This window comes from Giraffa tippelskirchi, chromosome 14 (assembly GCF_054371585.1).
Source record: "Giraffa tippelskirchi isolate mGirTip1 chromosome 14, T2T-mGirTip1v1.2.pri, whole genome shotgun sequence".
NCBI classification, from domain to species: domain Eukaryota; kingdom Metazoa; phylum Chordata; class Mammalia; order Artiodactyla; family Giraffidae; genus Giraffa; species Giraffa tippelskirchi.
Genome location: NC_137288.1, coordinates 44973903 through 44994035, shown reverse-complemented (window position 1 = coordinate 44994035; position 20133 = coordinate 44973903). Strand labels below are relative to the sequence as shown.

The 20133-nt window shown below is 41.4% G+C and overlaps 1 protein-coding gene across 19 annotated transcripts in view; it reads right to left on the bottom strand.

Annotated features, from left to right (window-relative positions):
* Window positions 1–20133, bottom strand: part of OSBPL1A (oxysterol binding protein like 1A) — a 212352-nt gene that overhangs the window by 20342 nt on the left and 171877 nt on the right. For all 19 annotated transcript variants that reach the window (XM_081563211.1, XM_081563218.1, XM_081563210.1 and 16 more), the window contains one exon: window positions 16832–16907. In XM_081563211.1, the coding sequence (XP_081419337.1) occupies window positions 16832–16907 (76 nt within the window). The remainder of the gene's footprint in view (window positions 1–16831; window positions 16908–20133) is intronic.

Below are 20133 nucleotides of genomic sequence, written 5' to 3'. Positions count from 1 at the left end.
TGACAAATAAAGGTGATGGGGATGCAAAGACCAAACATCTCCACACTGGGCTAAGAAGCTACCACACAGACCATTTTTGTGGATGATTTTTCAAAAGAACTTCATACTGCTTTTCACAGACAATATTGAGGTTTTCTGAGCACATCCATTTCTGAGCACATCCATAATGTATATACATTATGAACTAGGGTGCTAGACAGCTAATGTATATTTTACAGAATAGATATTAAATTCTGCCTGATAGAATGACACAATCATGTAGATTTCCAAGAATAATTTAACGATTGGGCAGGGGTCCTCTAACCTCAATTGCAACCTTTCACCTCTGTTTACCATATCCTGGGGCTTCCCTGGTAGCTCAGATGATAAAGAATTCGCCTGCAACGTAGGAGACCGGAGTTCAATCACTGGGTCGGGAGATCCTCTAGAAAAGGGACTAGCAACCCACTCCAGTATTCCTGCCTGGAGAACTGCATGGACAGAGGAGCCTGGTGGGCTACAGTTCATGGGGAAGCAAAGAGTCAGATACACCTGAGCAACTAACACTGTCACTTTCACTACCATATCCTGCCAGCAAACAGCAGCACCATAGGATCTTTAAAAAAAATTCATTAGGTAAAACTTTTCTTGGTTTTCTCTAGATTATTCTGATAATCTTCCCAACCTTCCACCTATCATTATTTACCTTTCTCGTGGGAATCAGGTCTTTCATGAAACCTGCTAACTAAAACCACGATCATGTGAACAACCCCAAGGCACCATCCAGGTTGAATGCCACCTGCTTCCTCCCACCTCTCTAAACATCTACATTCTTACAGAAGTGCACAATTAAGAATAAAGTGACTTTCACAAAACTACAACCAGAATGTGCACGCGCACGCACACACACACACACACACACAAAAGAAGCTCATTTATTATCATAAAATACTGCAGAATGCAAACAGATGTAGCAGCTCAATGTAATGAAAAGAAATGATAGTCTTACACTGCCTCTCTGGGAAGACAAAAGAGAACAGGAATGTATAAAGAGATAAGGAACAGAAGGCTCTTTACTATGTAACATCCTGACTGGTGGGCCAAGTCAAGAAAGCAGGGACTGCCAAGGCTTGTCTTAACTGAGATGTCTCAGACTCTCTCTTTTACTTAAAAATACCTTCATAGGTTTCTTTTTTTAAAAAAAAAAAAAAAGAGGAATATGCAATTCTCAGTAATAGAAGTAAAAATATGAAAATGCTCCTTTCCTTAGAGGCAAAGCATCAACAACAGTTTGGGGTACACTGCTGTGTATTCACACACATGTGTATACATGTGTGTGTACACATATACCTTATTGGATTTTTTTAATGCATGGCACTGCTCTGTGTATTGGCTCATTTACTTGCCTTTTTTGCTGTTCCTGTGTTTGGAGGTCTTACGCACATGTACAATACATCACTGAGTCTGTCAAGTTCTTTGTAATCCCTGTATTGTTCAGTGGTTAAGACATCAGAACCAGACTGAGCTCCATGGCAGGCTCTCTCATTTAGCAGTCATGCAACTCCGGCTAAGTTAAACTCTGCCAGCTTCCTTATTAATACCATGGCATTAATCTAACAATGTATATAGCATAATCTATACAAAGCATTCTTCTAAGACCAATAGCTGCAAAACACTTAGACTAGTTCTGGGTACATTAGCAAATGCTACATTTATTCATTAAAAAAAAATGTAAGTCTCTCTATATATAGCTATACCATGAACAATTTAATCTTATCTTTTAGAACATGAGCAAATATGGTTTCAAAGTAAATTTCTATAAGTTGGTTTTTTAGGTCAAAGGTGTGCACTCATTTAAAATTTTTACCGTTACTACCAAGCTGAATGCCTTCCAAAAACCCTTTATCCTATTTGTACTCCTACTAATGCTGCCGGAAAGTCAGATTTTCTTTTAACCAAGGGAGGAGCACTACTTCCAATCTGTTCATTCAATCATGGTCACTTTCTTTACAGAAAAGTTTAACTGAAGGATAGTCAAATGTTGAAAGGGGCTAAGTAGTTCACTTATAACTCTAGAATGAAGATTAAAAAACAGAATACTAAATGTAAACATTAGGGAATATCAGACCACCTTACCTGTCTCCTGAGAAAGGTGTATGGAAGTCAAGCAGCAGCAGTTAGAACGACATGGAATAAATGCCTGGTTAAAAATTGGGAAAGGAGTACAACAAGGCTGTATATTGTCACCCTGCTTATTTAACTTATATGCAGAGTACATCATGTGAAATGTTGGGCTGGATGAATCACAAGCTGGAATCAAGACTGTAGGGAGAAATATTAACAACCTCAGAAATGGATAAATTCCTGGAAACATAAAACCTACCAAAATTGAATCATGTAAAAATAGGAAATCTGAACAGATCAATTACTAGTAAAAAGACTGAAGCAGTAATCAAAGACTTGCCAACAAACAAAACTCTAAGACCAGATATCTTTACTGGTGAATTCTGCCAGACATTTAAAGTAAAATTAATACTGATCCTTCTCAAACTATTCAAAAACAGAAGAGGAGGGAACATTTCCACAATCATTTTACAAGGTCAACATTATCCTGACAGTAAAACCAGAGAAGGATAAAAGCAGACCCAGAAAAGAAAACTATAGGCCAACATCCACAATGAACACAGATGTAAAAGAAAACATTACCAAGCTGAACTCGACAATACATTTAAACGGTCAAATACCATGATCAAGTGGGATTTATTCCAGAGAAGCAGGATGGTTTAACACAAGCCAGTCAATAAATACGATATACCACATTAGTAAAATGAAGAATATATGATCATCTCAATAGATGCAGAAAAAGCATTTGACAAAATTCATCCTTTCATGGTAAGTTCTAGCCAGAGTACTAAAGCAAGAAAAAGAAAAGGCATTCAAATTAGGAAGTAAGAAGTAAAATTATCTCTATTTGCAAATTATATTATAAATAGAAAACCCTAAAGACTCCACCAAAACACCACTGGAACCAATACATGAGTTTAGTGAGTTGCAGGGTACAAAACCAACTTAAAAAAATCAGTTGTGTTTCAATACACCAAGAATAAGCTATCAGAAAAAGAAATTAGGAAAGCAATCCCATTTACAATATCATCAAAAATAATAAAATACTTCGGAGTAAATTTAACCAAGGAGGTGAAAGATCTATACACTGAAAACTGTAAGACGTTAACAAAAGAAATCACAGAAGATAGGAATAAATGGAAAGGTAGTCTGTACTCATGGATTACAAAAGTTGTTAAAATGTCCAAACTACCCAAAGTGATCTAGTCAATGCAATCCTTATCAAAATTTCAATGACATTTTTCACAGCTAAAGGAAAAACAATCCTGAAATTTGTATAGGACCACAAAAGACCTTGAATAGCCAAAGCAATCTTAAGAAAGAACAAAGCTGGAGGCATCAAGCCCCCTGATCCCAAACTGTATTACAAAGATATACTAATCAAAATAGTACAGAACTGGCATAGAAATGGACAGGTGGATGAATGGAATAGGGAGCCCAGAAATAAATCCATGCATTTATGGTCAATTAATTCTTGCCAAAGGAGCCAAGAATACACAATGGAAACAATCTAAGTGTCCATCAATGGATAAATGGATCAAGAAAATGTGGGGGTGTATATGTATATATCTATGTGTGTGTGTATATACATACATGCACACACACACACGAATATTACTTGGCCTCACAAAAGGAAATCTTGCCATTTATGATAACATGGATGAAAGTGGAGGTCCTTATGCTAAGTGAAATAAACCAGACATACAAATACAGCATTGTATCACACACAGGCGAACCTTAAAAAAAAATAATTTGAACCAATCAAAATATAGTAGAAAGTCATTGCCAAGGGCTTCAGGGTGGGGAAAATAGGCAGAAGTTGGTAAAAGTGTATGAACTTTCAGTTATAATATAAATAAGTCTGAGGATCTATCACATAACATGGTAGACAACTGATAATGCTGTTTTGTATAAATGAAAGAAGAACAGAACTTAAATGCTGTCACCAAAAAAAGCTACACATGTGAAGGGCTGGATGTGTTAATTAACTTGATGGGGGAATCCTTTCACAACGCATACATACATCCAATCATTTTGATACAGACTTTAAATATTTGTCAATTGTACCTAAAAAAAGAGTCCACCAAGATCGTCTCTTTTAAAGCAACTTGACCATACAGAGTATGCATACAGAAATAAAATTCTTCCATAGTATCTAAAAACTTTTAATTCAGCACCTACTAGGTGCCAGGCACTGCTTTAGACACCAGATTAAAAGTCTCATTATGGGACTTCCCTGGTGGGTCCAGTGGTTAAGACTCCACACTCCCAATACAGGGAGTGTAGATTCGATCCCTGTTCAAGGGAACTAGATCCCATATGCTGCAACTAAAGATTCTGCCCAGGCTAATTAATTAATTAATGTTTTAAAAAATAAAAGTCTTGTTATAGCCAACCCTGACCTGGAATGCCCTCCTCACTTCCCTTAACTCTTGTATCTCCTCCCCAGTAGAACTTCAAAGCCCAGTTCAAGCCTCTCCTCCTTGATTTCTCACCTCTCCCAGCTCCTGGAACACATAGTCTGTATTGCACAAGTGAGCATCTGATCACAGATTGGACGACCTGCTGCTATGTCAGGGGTACTAACCAGCACAACTTGCTGAGTACCCAGTGATACAATTCCCGAGGGAAGGGATAATATCGCAAACTTGCCTGTTTCCTCATCCCCTTAGAACAGAGCACAACACAGGTGCCTCTGCCCCCACGTGCTCCCGCGTATCCCCACTGCCCCCGAGTTTACTCTGACTTGGGCATTTATCACAAAGCACTAGCCTCTCTTGACTCTTTCACTGGAATACAAACTCCCTGAGCTCAGAACCCTCCTGTTGAATGATGCACACTAGTTCACATGGGAAAATGTGTGAAAAAGTAGGTTACAACGCAACATGTTTAAAAATATTCTAATTTTGTAAACTATATGTTATTTAGACAAATATTAGAAGGTAGTGATATCAAAAAGTTAATAGCTGTTGTCTCTAGGAGTTGGATGGCCAGGTAATCTTGATGATCTTTGTGCTTTTCTGTATTTTCTAAATTTCCTAAAAGGGACATGTATTTCTCTTACAATCAGGGGTAAAACAAGAGATAAGATTTAAAAAAATCTTAACACTTTCAGCCTGGTTAAAGGAAGGGATGGGGAAGCTGACAACCTGGTACCACAGAAAGTGGACCACCTTAGGACACGCACGCTGACATTCTGCTAGTCATAAAACACACAAAAGAAATACAGTGTATCTGGCATGATGGAAAAGGAGGAGCAGCCAGATATACTCAGGATGGTCCAGTCCTGGGGTCCAGGGACAGCAGAGTGTTGTAGCTGAAAGAATGCCTTCTGAACAGAGGGTACAACAGTGGCTGCCAGGGCTGGGTGCGGGGGAGAGAGGGGTGGGGAGGTGGGGAGTTGCTGATTCAGGGATGCAGAGCATCAACTATGTGAGATGAAAAGAGTTTCGTGGGGAGATGGTGGTGACAGCAGCACAAGGATAACGTACAAATGTCATTGAACCGCATGCTTACAAACAGTTAAAATGGTAACTATTACACTATATGTATCTTATAATTTAAAAAAGAACAAAAGAAAAGAATGAGCTGAGAGCACACGCCCCTGCTACCTAATGCCTGTGTCACTTCTCCACCAAGTGGGGACACTTCGCTGCCAGGATTAGATTAGTTAGTTCACACAAAACACTCACAACAGTGCCAGGCATACATTAAGCGAGCAACACATGTCAACTATATGATCATTACTATTAATAGTACATGCAAGACTGCCAAGTCCTCCAAGGTTGTGAGGAGGCAGTTCAGTTCAGTCTAGTCGCTCAGTCGTGTCCGACTCTGCGATCTCATGAATTGCAGCACGCCAGGCCTCTCTGTCCATCACCAACTCCCGGAGTCTACCCAAACCCATCTCCATCGAGTCGGTGATGCCATCCAACCATCTCATCCTCTGTCGTCCACTTCTCCTCCCGCCCCCAATCCTACCCAGCATTAGGGTCTTTTCCAATCAATCAACTCTTCGCATGAGGTGGCCAAAGTATTGGAGTGTCAGCTTCAACATCAGTCCTTCCAATGAACACCCAGGATTTATTTCTTTTAGGATGGATTGATTGGATCTCCTTGCAGTCCAAGGGACTCTCAAGAGTCTTCTCCAACACCACAGTTCAAAAGCATCAATTCTGCGGCGCTCAGCTTTCTTCACCGTCCAACTCTCACATCCATATATGACTACTGGAAAAACCATAGCCTTGACTAGATGGACTTTTGTTGGAAAAGTAATGTCTCTGCTTTTCAATATGCTATCTAGGTTGGCCATAACCTTCCTTCCAAGGAGTAAGCGTCTTTTAATTTCATGGCTGCAATCAACATCAGCAGTGATTTTGGAGCCCCCCAAAATAAAGTCTGACACTGTTTCCACTGTTTCCCCATCTATTTCCCATGAAGTAATGGGACCAGATGCCATGATCTTAGTTTTCTGAACGTTGAGCTTTAAGCCAACTTTTCACTCTTCTCTTTAGAAGGCGGCTTCAAAGGCTGGGATACCTTGTCCTGTCACCTGGCAGCCGAGCTGCAGAAGCACCACCCTGGGGGCAGCGTGGCTTGAGTTCTGACCTTAAAAGGTGAGGGAGTGAGGGAAGGACACCTGTTTCCCCCCGCCTCCCCGCCCCAGCCAGGAGGCACCGTGTAGTCCCACCAAGGCTCTCTGTCTGGTCCAATCGCCAAGAAGACAGGGGCTCACCGGAGTGGCGATGTGAGCCCTGGTCCTTGAGGGTATGTGACATGAGTGATGCCATTTCTGACTCTGCTCTCTTGTTTCCACATTTTGCTTTGTGGTGCACAATAGCAGGGTGAGGTTTAAAGGAATTTTAAAAGGATTTATTCAGTAAAGGAATGAAGAACTTTACCTGTAATTTTGAATTTGAACTTTTCCCCCTAAAAATACTAGAATGACTATTAAACACTCACTGAGGGAACAAAAGACATGCCAGCGGGCGACATTTGTTGCTTTCATCATGATGGTGGGCTTCCTAGGTGGCGCTAGTAGTAAAGAATCCGCCTACCAAAGCAGGAAATGCAAGAGATGTGAGTTTGATCCCCGGGTTGGGAAGATCCCCTGGAGTAGGAAATGGCACCCCACTCCAGTATTCTTGCTTGGAAAACTTCATGGGCAGAGGAGCCTGGTGGGCTACCATCTGTGGGGCCACAAAGAGTTGGACACGACTAAGCACACGCATACACACTATGCACACACACATAATTATGGTGGCTCAGGGCTTCCCTCATAGCTCAGTCGGTAAAGAATCCACCTGCAATGCAGGAGACCTGTTCGATTCCTGTGTTAGGAAGATCCCCTGGAAAAGGAAATGGCAACCCACTACAGTATTCTTGCCTGGAGAATCCTATGGACAGAGGAGCCTGGCAGGCTACGGTTCATGGGGTCACAAGAGTTGGACAGGACTTAGCGACTAGACAACGATGATGATGACAGACGGGGATACAAGCCTAGGGCCTTAATCCTTTATCGCTATAGTATGCACTGCCATACCCTCATATATATATTCCTGAGAAAATATACAAGCAAGAATGCGACAGTCACAAGCCTGCTAGATACTGGCTCTTCAGCACCTGTTGGTTAGACTTCATATGAGTCAGCAAGTCAATGAAAGAGTGTGGTGTCAATTCTGGAGACCAAGTTACAAAGGACATGGTTTTATCATCCATTCAATGGGCAGATTCCTTTTTAAGCATTTGAAAAGCTCCCCAAATTCTAAAAGGGTCTTTAAATCCAGTTTTGTAATCAAGAATAATTTAAACACCTTTCTCCTGCTTCTTTCAGTAACTCAGATTGCAAGCATTCAAGGAAATGAAAAGGCACGCTTGTGGCCCAGGTAACAGGGAGTGTAAGGGATAGAAAAAGGCCTGATGGAACACACAGATACAGATGCAGACAACCATAAAAACCACCTCGACTGCAAAGACCAGTCTAACAGATTATTTAAAATACAGCAATGAACTTGCAATTTTTTTGCCTCTCTTAGCCTATAATTATTGTTAAATAATCTTACAATTATTTTAATTGCTTAAATTTAAATTTATATAATGGATATATAATGAAAAACTTGGCGATACAAATTATATTTCACTCCCTCTTGGAAATTCAGACACCATTTTTACTTACAAGACAATGAAGTTTGGTATTGGATTCTCTAGATACTGTATACAACCAACGAATACAGTATATATTCCAGTAATAGAAAAAGCAACAATGCATATTATGAAGGTCAAGTTTCAGGAAGAAACATGAGCTAGAATGCTTTTATCACTGAAAGCTTCAGTCAGCTGGAAAAATTAAATATTTATGCCAGGCAATTCTACCTTGTGACCCAGCTGAAAGCAAAGTTTAAATTTATCCATGCAAATTAATGGCAACCAATGATGAAACCGAAGAAACTCTTAATTGCAGCTGCTCATCAGCTGATAAACTGAGAAAGAAAAAAAAAGCAGGCTGCTTTGTCCCTTAAGCACTATATAAACAACCCACAGGCAAGGCCAAGTCTGAAATGAAAAACAGTTTATAAGTGTTACGCCTAGCATTGTAATGGTCAACTGTGCAAATATTTAAGACCTGGGTTAGAGAGAACAGCTCAGCTTGGGTCTTAGCTAAGTCTGCCAGCAGGCAGGATGCTTACCCAGGTGTGTGACCTAAGCACAAAGTGGGCTTCTAGGCTCTTCACTGACGGGCAGCACTGGCAGCAGCCTGGGCTCTGTCCTCTGGGTGTGCCAAGGATGGCACCGGATCCTCTCTCCACAATAGCCCTCCTACCTCGCACAGCTACCAAAGATGTAAAAATGTATCCTCCTTACACAGAAGGGCCTTGGACGGTCCAAGGTCTCTTTCCCATCTCATGCTGCCCAGTCCCCTCCCTCCCTCTCCACAAGATGTCTATTATCTATAAGTTGACCATTGCGTGAGGGGTTCTTGCCATCCTAATACACCGATCATGCCCAAAGTGGCCACACCAAGACCTCGCAGGACAGCCCTTGGGGACCACTCTGGATGCGCAGACTGAACAAGCCTGCCACTCTCCTGCCTCTTGCTGTGGTTACACCTCTGCTCCTCGGCTCTCACAGACCAGCCCTGGGGAGCACGACACCCAGAAACAAAGGAACTACACACTGGACAGGGGTGTCTGTGTGTGAACTGAATGAACCACACCATGGATAGCTGGATGCAGCCAGTGGTAAAAAAACAAAAAAAAAAACCAGGGAGGAGAAAGACAAGAAAAGCATTGAGGGACAATATATTCCTTTCCTATTCTTCCTGTCTTGTAGCTGAACATTTTCAGGGTTGGGAGGCTGAGCGAGTCCTCTTACTAGACCAGCAGCAGGTGGGAACGTGGAAGGATGCCTGAAGCACTGGCTGGACGCTTGGACAGAGCCACGGTCTCCACACTGTAGTCCCCGAAGGTTCCCGGTGACTGCGGGCAGGGATGCTGAAGGGGAACTGACCCGTGGGTGCTCACCCTCCACATGCACTCCCACTGAAGAACTGATGGGCCAAGGATGCACCTGCATGGGACGTCACACTGTGGCCCTTTCCCACCTCTCCTTTTACAATGCCCTTTGTTTGATAAAAGGCTCTGCCTGCAATGTAGAAGATGCGGGTTCAATCCCTAGGTCGGGAAGATCCCTTGGAGAAGGGAATGGCAACCTACTTTGGTATCCTTGCCTGGAGAATTCCATGGACAGCCCACGGAGTTGCAAAGAGTCGGACACGACTAAGCAACTAACATTTTCACTTTTCATTTACTCGGTGCAGGAAGGGGTGGGAGACCCCACCCCTTACACCATCCTGAATCCTAGTATAGCAGTTTTGCCCCAATGTGTGAAAACCTTCAGGGCACCAAGCAAAGGAAGTTTAGAAATACAGTACTGGCCACACTACTATATTTAAAATGGATAACCAACAAGGTCCTATTGTATTGTACAGCTAACTCGGGTCAATGTTATGTGGCAGCCTGGATGGGAGGAAGTTTGGGGGAGAATGGATACATGTATATGCGTGGCTGAGTCCCTTCGCTGTTCACCTGAAACCATCAAAACATTGTGAATTGGTTATATCCCAATACAAAACAAAAAGTTGAAAAAAAAAAGAAAGAAAGAAATACAGTACTGGTTAGTACCAAGAAAATTTCCTTAAGTCAAGGCCCTGCTGTTTCTGATAAGACAAAGACTTGACATTAGAAGCAGGGTCTTCCGGTCACTTCTCGCATATTTATTTCAGATCACTGTAGGGTGGGGTGGTAGAGATGACACATTTTGTTTAACTACTTTGCCTTTTCTGCCTCCTGTCTCTTAAGTCGGTATTTATGATACAATGTACTAGTTTGGGCAAAGCTCCAAATCTTATCTAGAGCTGTATCTGTCTTATATTTAGAATTCAAGGATGAGACAGTTGTCACAGTGACATACACCAACGTGTTTATCTGAACCCAAAAATAACATCACAGTCCTGACAGCGCCTGACCCGGGATGCGTCTGATTCTGAGGTCACTTGGTAGGTATTCTGTGTCAAGGGAATGAGATGAATCTGAGGTTTTCAGGGAAAACATTTAAAGCTCATGGTAAGACAAGAGTATTTCATGAAAAAAAGATTATACAAGTTATCTTTTAGGGAAAATGTCAGTTTTCTCAACCCTTTCTCAGTATTGCAAGGTAGATGTGAATTATAGGAATTGAAGTTGAGAGCCCTGGTGAAGCGTCTCTGCTGCGTTTCCCAGAGACCTAGACGCCCATGACTCCAGGCAGGGTAACAAGACCTCCTGAAAGTTAAGAGTTTTCAAATGTGGTTTCCAATAACATTAAAAGAAGTCTTAATTGAGCTGTAAACTTGTGGATCATAAATTATTTTTGATGGATGATATATTACCGTTTGACTCTTGATGTACAGTTGGGAAAAGAACTGATGATATTGCTAGGTATTAAAAAAACACAGAACTCCCACTCCCATCTATTAATATAAGCAAGCCTTCTTAATCTTCAAATCTACTAAAAAGTAAGAACATAACTGTTACTGCCCTGTCTCATTCTAGCAATGTGTGAAATTCATTCTCGGATATCTTAACCCAAGTGAAAAAAATCCTTTTTAATGAATAACATTTTATCTTTTGTGGTATAGTTTCATAAATTTTGTAACGTTTGTTATTTTGATCATTCATGTAAGAAGACCTTGAAAGTTTTAGTACTCAAGTCTTATGGCCATAAAATATAAATTCTTAAATTTTGATTTTACTCTATATTTTTGCGATAGCAAAGTATGATAGGGTAACTCAATAAAAGACTTACAAAGATGAAAACAAATAAGGTTAGGGTAATACTCTATAGTAAATATAGAGTGGAAATAGGAGTTAAAGGAGCAAAAAAACAGATAAAGTTTTCAAATCTCTTGTGGAATTTGGTTGTACTGGGTAACTTTAAGAATGATAGAATATTTTCACTTTAGTCACTTAGTATTTACAATACAACAGATCTTCCTCACCCTTTTATAATAATCGAACATTAATATTCTACGACTCCAAGACATTCAGCAGAAGCGCCCTCAGGTGCAGGCATCTACTCAAATTTTGTGTCCGGATGCCTCGGTCGCCTCAACCTGGTGCTGGTTCTGGTTTCCAAAGTCACTAAGCACGGTGACCCGTGACCTAACCACGGGGTGAGTCCTGCTGACAAATCGTAAAAGGACTGGAGAGAAGAGGAAAAAGAGAACAGGGGAAACGGAAGACAATGGGATTATGGCACCAGAATCCTGACGGACAACGGGAGTAAGGAAATAAGGAGCAAAGAATGCAAGCTCGTAACCAACACCAGGATTAAAGCTCAGACGGGAATCTGTTTGGTAAAAGCTTCAATCACACAGAGATTTAGGATTGAATTCCAGTTATGTAAAGTATTCATTTCATGTTGTATATAACCCAACACTGGGTAACGTAATCCTGCCCAAAACAGATTGGGAGAAAAAAAAAAAAGGGTGTCATTAGTTTTGGAAATCTAAGTCTCTATATACTTTTGGGAAAGAAAGCAAAGTAAAATATGTTCTGTATGTGGCAGTGGAGGATGGAGCACAATGGGCCCGGCTGGAGCAGGTGCTCAGGGGCCCAGGATGTCACATGCCTGAAGACACTGACTTTCTTTCCTGATTGGTGGTGGCTTAGGTGCTAAGTCGTGTCCGACTCTTTGCGACCCAATGGACTGTAGCCCGCCAGGCTCCTGTGTCCATGGGATTTCCCAGGCAAGAATACTGGAGTGGGTTGCCATTTCCTCCTCCATTCCTTCCTGATAAAATGAAACTATACCTAGACCATACCTGGCAGGTAAGTGCCTATCATGGATTCTTAAAAGCCATGTCTTACTGGCTTTCTGACACTACGTCATAAACTACAACATCCTAAATGAGGAGCACTGATTTCTGAGAAAGCTGGGACCAGACCCCAGCTGAACGTGAACTGGGAGGTTTCCAGCAGAATGTCCATACTCCCCACTCTGCTCTCACATGCTCAAGTCGACAGAGATGTTGTGAAAAGCTACAGTGCATAACAGATTTCCGCTGCAACTTTTAAGACTTCTTATCATAAAAAGATAAGCCAGGGCTTCCCTAGTGGCTCAAATTGTAAAGAGTCCACCTGCAACGCGGGAGACCCAGGTTCGCTCCCTGGGTCGGGAAGAGCCCCTGGAGAAGTGAATGGCAACCCACTCCAGTATTCTTGCCGGGAGAAAGCCATGGACAGAGGAGCCTGGTAAGCTACAGTCCACGGGATCGCAGAGTCAAACACTACTGAGTGACTAACATTTTCTTCTCATCATGAAAAGAAGAAATTGAATGTGAAGCTATGGGAAGAGCTAGCTGAAGGGTCTGTCCACGGCTTCTGAGATCTACTCACACAGAAAGGACCTGAAGCCAAGTGTCTGGACTGTTAAGTGGAATAGGATCACCAAAGTGCAGTGGGAGAGTTTTCAAATCTACCTTCACTTTGAATTCAAATTCCAATTGGTTTCACAGCCACCCAGCACCTCACACAGGCTGTTTCCTAAGGGGTGCTAAGTTGCTTCAGTCATGTCTGACTCTTTGTAACTCCATGGACTGCAGCCCGCCAGGCTCCTCTGTCCATGGGATTTTCCAGGCAAGAATACTAGAGTGGGTTGTCATTTCCTTCTCCAGGGGATCTTCCTGACTCAGGGATTGAACCTGTGTCTCTTATGTCTCCTGCATTGGCAGGCGGGTTCTTTACCACTAGCACCACCTCGGACTGATACTTTGAAATTAAGGTAATAAACTCTATGAATGCTAATACCTTCTAATTTTTGACCTATTTTCCTTGGGAGGGGGAGAAGGAGGCAGATATGAGAAGGGTTGATACCAAAAACTACTTTAAAAATTTATTCTGGGGATGTAATTTGCTTTCTCTCTCAAGACCCGTTGTACTTTAAATCTCCACTGTGCACAATGCTGGTCCCTCTGGACTGATTCTGCTGCCCTTTAGAGGGGAGCCCATGACAGCGCCAAAAGAACAATACTTCCAAATGCCAGATGACATTAATAAACATTCACCTAGAACGTTACTCTCTTACAAAACCTCACCAGAGAACACTCGCCCCAAATATTACCTCCTCTGCAGCTTTTTCTCTATGATTTTATTCAGAAAGTTCCACAGATACAAGTTTCAAAACACGCCATGGTCCCCTTTCAGCCCAAACAGCTCTGCTTTTATTTGCTTTATCTATGATTCAACCTGTCTCTGTACAAACAGTTCTGTGCCTAAAAATAAAGGTTAAAACCATTCTTCTGAAGAAATAGCGCATCTTTCAAAGTATGCAGGTACAAGCCAACATAACATTATTTACTGTCTTTTAAAAGGATGGTTAATTTCCATTTAGACTGAATGCTTGCTTGACACATACACCAGAAGATTATCAGTTACTAGCCTGAACAAACTCATGACACTACCGCTAAATCTGACATCCAGTGAGATAGGAGATGGTAGGTGACAGACTTAAGCAAGAGAAATACAGAAAGCTATACTTTCCCTGATCACCAAAAAACACCAAACCACATCTGGTTTTCATATGAATTCTGTTGACCCAACAAACATGATACCAATTCTACAGTAACTGTGGATTTCATACACTGTGCTGTGCTGTCTCTCAGCCATGTCCAATTCTCTGCGATCCCATGGACTGGAGCCCGCCAGGCTCCTCTGAACCTGGGGATTCTCCAGCCAAGAATACTGGAGTGGGTTGTCATGCCCTTCTCCAGGGGATCTTCCTGACCCAGGGAATCAAACCCAGGTCTCCTGCATTGCAGGTGGATTCTTTACCATCTGAGTAACCAGGGAAGCCCTTTCATTAGCAGGTTGCAAAATCAATTTAATGAGCTAGAGTCAGCATTGATCTAATAGAAAAATACCATTTGTTTTAATGATGAGCATTTTTTTAATGAAACTAGCTTTAATTTTAAACACACACATACTTACATACTTATATGTTGGATCTCACTGATAATTATGTTTACTAAGGGTTTGAAAATATTAGTTCTATAAGATATCGTTTTTTTGTCCTGAAAATTCCAGTTCTTAAGAGATTAATATGTATAATTAACATTTAAGAATATATGTATTTGCCTAAATACATTTGCTTTGTCCTGATGAGTCTTAATGTAAACAAAATGGAGTTAGAGTCCAGGTGTTCCGATTAAATGTGATTGAAAAGCGAAAGTGAAAGTCTCTCAGTCATGTCCAACTCTGCGACTCTATGGACTATACAGTCCATGGAATTCTCCAGGCCAGAATACTGGAGTGGGTAGCCTTTCCCTTCTCCAGGGGATCTTCCCAACCCAGGAATCGAACTGGGGTCTCCTGAATTGCAGGCAGATTCTTAACCAACTGGGCTATCAGGGAAACCCTAAGTGTGATTAACCGTTGATAATAACGTTGAGCATTAAGCTAAACCAGTGTCTGTCCTGACATTTTACATAAATTATCTTATTTGTCTCTCAATACAGCTATAAAGTACTAATTATTCTTCTAACTTTACTCAGGGACAAGGCAACTTGCCCAGGGTCTCACAGACAGGAAATGGTAAGACTGGGATAAATCTTGTTATCCAGCTACAGAGAGGTTAGCTGAATTACTCTCCATGCAGTGAAAATGAAAGTTAGTTGCACAGTCATGTCAGACTCTTTGTGATCCCATGGACTGTAGCCTGCCAGGCTCCTCTGTCCATGGAATTCTCCAGGCAAGAATACTGGAGTGGGTTGCCATTTCCTTCTCCAGGGGATCTTCCAGACCTGAGGATCGTACCTATGTCTCCTGCATTGCAGGCAGATTCTTTACCAACTGAGTCACTAGGGAAGCCCTTAAAATAGATGTTTCTGAGATTATCTCCTTGGAAATTATGTTCAGGAAGTCTCAGATGACACTGCTGCATGCAGAGAATCCGAGTATTCAAAAAATGCTAGTGTGGGCACCCCAGCAGCTGAAAGGATTTCAGACGTCAGAATGAACATGTTTAGGAAGTGACTACATTTCCCAGTGGGCTTTCCAGGTGGCTCAGTGGGTAAAGAATCTACCTGCAATGCAGAAGACACAGGAGACGCAAGTTTGATCCCTGGGTCAGGAAGATCCCCTGGAGGAGGAAATGGCAACCCATTCCAGTATTCTTGCCTGGAGAATCCCATGGACAGAGGAGCCAGGTGGGCTACAGTCCATGGGGTTGCAAAGAGTTGGACATGACTGAAGCGACTGAGCATAGCACACTTCCCAGTGCAGGGACAGTTCCTGGGTTACTAAGGATGCACATTAAATTGCAAAATTAAGAAAGGTCATGCCCAAGCAGATTCTTTAGCAGCTCAAGACTCACGCGCTTTAAATTTTTCATCATTCTAGTTGGTCAAAGGTCATGCTGGAAGAAGTAAGAGAACTTTACTCAGAATCCAAGCCTGACTGGGTAGTGACATGGACTACTATTTTAAAGGGAATCTAAGGATTTATATGGATTTCTCAGGTGGCTCTGAGAATAAAGAATGTGCCTGCAAGGCAGGAGACACGGGTTCGATCCCTACATCAAGAAGATCCCCTGGAGGAGGAAATGGTAATCCACTGCAGTATTCTTGCCTGGAGAAACTTATGGACAGAGGAGCCTGGTAGGATACAGTCCATGGGGTCACAGAGCTGGACACAACTGAAGTGACTAAGTTTAGGATTTATATAATAGTAAGTTTGCCATCCATCTCTCTCCTCCTGAAAAATCAGATCCACCTGCAGATAACTAAGCAAAGACACATTCCAATTGTCTGACATATACCACACTTACAAAGTACAAAAATCTGCTCTGTGCACAGAAGTGTAAGTGAAATTATATTCTATACTGTGGGGAGTCTGTTCTTTCTGAGAGTATTTCTGAGTAAGTCTATGGGTACATACAAATGTGGTGTGACAATGGGGCAAGAGCATTTTCTTTTCCTATTTTCTTATAATGAAAAGTCACATTAAAGTCGTATTAAATAGCATAATGAATGGTTAAAATTCTGTCAGGAAAACCTAGTATAAGACTCCTCCTAATTTCTGATTATCAAAAGTTTTCAGAAACACTGCTGTGTATCATTTATGCCAACATTAAGATTCTCTTCCAAGGATATGCATGAAACACATATCAGCTTCATATTGTGGAAATAACTTACCATTCCGATACATTTTCTGAGGATGCTCCAGATACTGAAGTCATTTCTGGAAAACATAGGGGAGGGCAAGCTTGTTCTAGAAAAAAAGAAAAGAAAAATAATTTAACTTTAATAGCACTGGCAGTAGGAAAAAAAAAAGCTCCTGTCATTACCATGAAAGCCACAAGCATACATTAATGAGACATTACTATGCATATAAAAATATGCATCGTGGGCAAATGCAACAACATGAAAGATACTAAATATTGCTAGTCATTAGGGAAATGCAAATTAAAACCACAATGAGATATCACCTCACACCTGTAATGGCATCACCCAAAAGATAAGGGATTACAAATGCTGACATGAATCTGGAGAAAAATGAAGGTTGTGCACTGTTGGTGGGACTGTAAACTGGTAGAGCCACTGCAGAAAACAGTATGCTGCTGCTGCTGCTAAGTCGCTTCAGTCGTGTCCGACTCTGTGCGACCCCATAGACGGCAGCCCACCAGGCTCCCCCATCCCTGGGATTCTCCAGGCAAGAACACTGGAGTGGGTTGCCATTTCCTTCTCCAGCAGAAAACAGTATGGAGGGTCCTCAAAAGATTAAAACTGAACTCGCATGATATCTACCAATTCTACTTCTGGGAACATATTAAACACTAACTTGAAAAGATGTCTACATCCCCATGTACACAGCAGCATTATTTATGAACACCAAGACATGGTAACAACCTGCTGCTGCTGCTAAGTCGCGTCAGTCGTGTCAGACTCTGTGCGACCCCACAGATGGCAACCCACCAGGCTTCCCCGTCCCTGGGATTCTCCAGGCAAGAACACTGGAGTGGGTTGCCATTTCCTTCTCCAGTGCATGAAAGGGAAAAGTGAAAGTGAAGTCGCTCAGTCGTGTCCGACTCCCAGCGCCCGCTTGGACTGCAGCCTACCAGGCTCCTCCGTCCATGGGATTTTCCAGGCAAGAGTACTGGAGTGGGGTGCCATTGCCTTCTCCAGGTAACAACCTGAGGGTCCACTGATAGATGAATAGAACAAGAAGATCTCCCTCTGTCTCTCTCTCTCTCACAGAGACAAATACCCACACATTCACAAAGAGAGGATTATTCAACCATAAAAAATGAGGAAACCCTACTATTTGCAACAAAATTGATGGACTTTGAAGGTATTATGTTAAGTGAAACAAGTCAGATAAAGACAAATATTTCACGATCTCACTTACATGTGGAATCTAACAGTAATGACAACAAAAGCCACATAAAACTCACAGAAAAAAGATCGGATTTGTGGTTGGAGAGAAATGGAGAAAGGTAGTCAACACGCACAAACTTCCAATTATAAGATAAAGAAGTACCCTGGATGTAATGTACAACATGACTATAGATAACACTGGAAGATACAATTAAGATACATTGTGAAGTTAAGAAAGTAGATTTTAGAGTTCTCATCAACAGGAGAAAAAAAAGAAGTTCTCTTTTTCTGTTATCTATAAAAGATGATGGATGAGGACTAAACCTACTGTGGTAATCATGCCACAATACTTCAAAATGTAATATACATGTAACTCAAACCATGCTGTACACCTTAACCTTAGTGAGGTATATCAATTATTTCTCAACAAAATTGGAAAAAACGTGCATCACCATAGAGAGGCTAAAACAGGGTCATTCTGGGCTTATATCCCTAGTCACTGCTATTTTGGGCCCTGAAAAAGTTTCAGAGCAGATCAACTGGCCCCACATCTTCAGAACTGTCCCGATCAGAATTCCCCTAACCCTCCTGCGCTGGTGTCCAGCTATTCAAACCACTTCAGAGGGACACTGTGCTTTCACAAGCTGGCATATCTGACCTGCTGTCTGGTCTAAGACAGACCTATCACATTCTTATACTCAATAAATTATTTTACTTTAGCTATTAAATAATGGAAACAAGAATGCCATCAGAGAACCTAGTACCAGGTTGTTTTTAAGAAATTAAATGGGAAAATGCCAACTCCAAACCCAAAGTAAAATTTAGGCTGTGCATCATATATCAGTACTTTCCCAGAGATATTGATACTGAACCAAACTCAACCAATTCTGGATATACGGGAAAATCCTTTACAAATTAACCTCCAGAGAAGGAACATTCCCAAAGCCTCTGCAGGAGATGAGAAGTTGCCAAGAGGAGGGTGGCCGTTGTCAGCGAAGGGTCTGCTGTTCCAATGAGCAACACACATGAGCTCAGGCATCCTGAGATCTCAGCACTATCGGGGCAGGAGCAGGGGGTGCCTGGAACAACTTCCTGAAACACCCTTATAATGATGCTTTCTTTTCCATTATCTTAGGTTATGGCCAAGGATGCTGGTTTTCCAATGCTGTTTGAAACATACCCGTGTAATTGAAATATTAAAGAAAATTTGAGAGAATAGCACTGAGACATATACATTACCATGTGTAAAATAGACGACCAGTGAAAGTTCGATGTATGAAGCAGGGCACCCAAAGTCGGTGCTCTGGGACGACCTAGAGGGATGGGGTGGGGAGGGAGGTGGGAGGGGGGGTTCAGGGTGGAGGGGACACATGTATACTGTGGCTGATTCATGTTGATGTATGGCAAAAACCATCACTATATTGTAAAGTAATTATCCTCCAATTAAAATAAATTTAAAAAAGAGAAAAGAAAATACTAAAATTTTTACCTTCTATAGAGTCTATATTCTATAAACTATTTGGAATTATAGAAGTTATTAAAATTTTAAGTTTTTAAATAAATAATATTTTAAGATCCTCCGTGGTAGAATCCTTCTGATTTTCCTTTTTTAGGAACATACACTGCTCATTTGGCAGATTTGTTATCTGCCCAATCTGCTGGATAAGTGGCCACAGATGGTACTGAAATCACATTCTCTACACAATCTAAGACTATCAATCTCGATGACATGAACAATCGAATCCAGGGGTAGAATCTCTGCCATTACTTAGCATTTGCATATATAATACAGTTTTAGAGATGTATATCAACTACATTTTTCATCTCTTGTCTATTAAAAAACAAAATCTATGTCTAGGAAGTTATGAGCCTAAAATAAGTTTTGTGAAAACTGAATAAGGGACTGTATCTTCCCCGACAGATGCTTACATTAAATATATGTGTATATGTTACTAGTCTAATTAAAGGCAAGAAGAACAAAAAAACAAGACATATTTTGCAAGCAAGAAAGCAGGAGATAAGAGACATCCAAGCTTTACCTGGAGTACAGGTTTAAGTATTTGATGAATGAGCTTTGGAAATTTATAAGGCCTTTTGGTACACATTATTCCTTTCAGGGA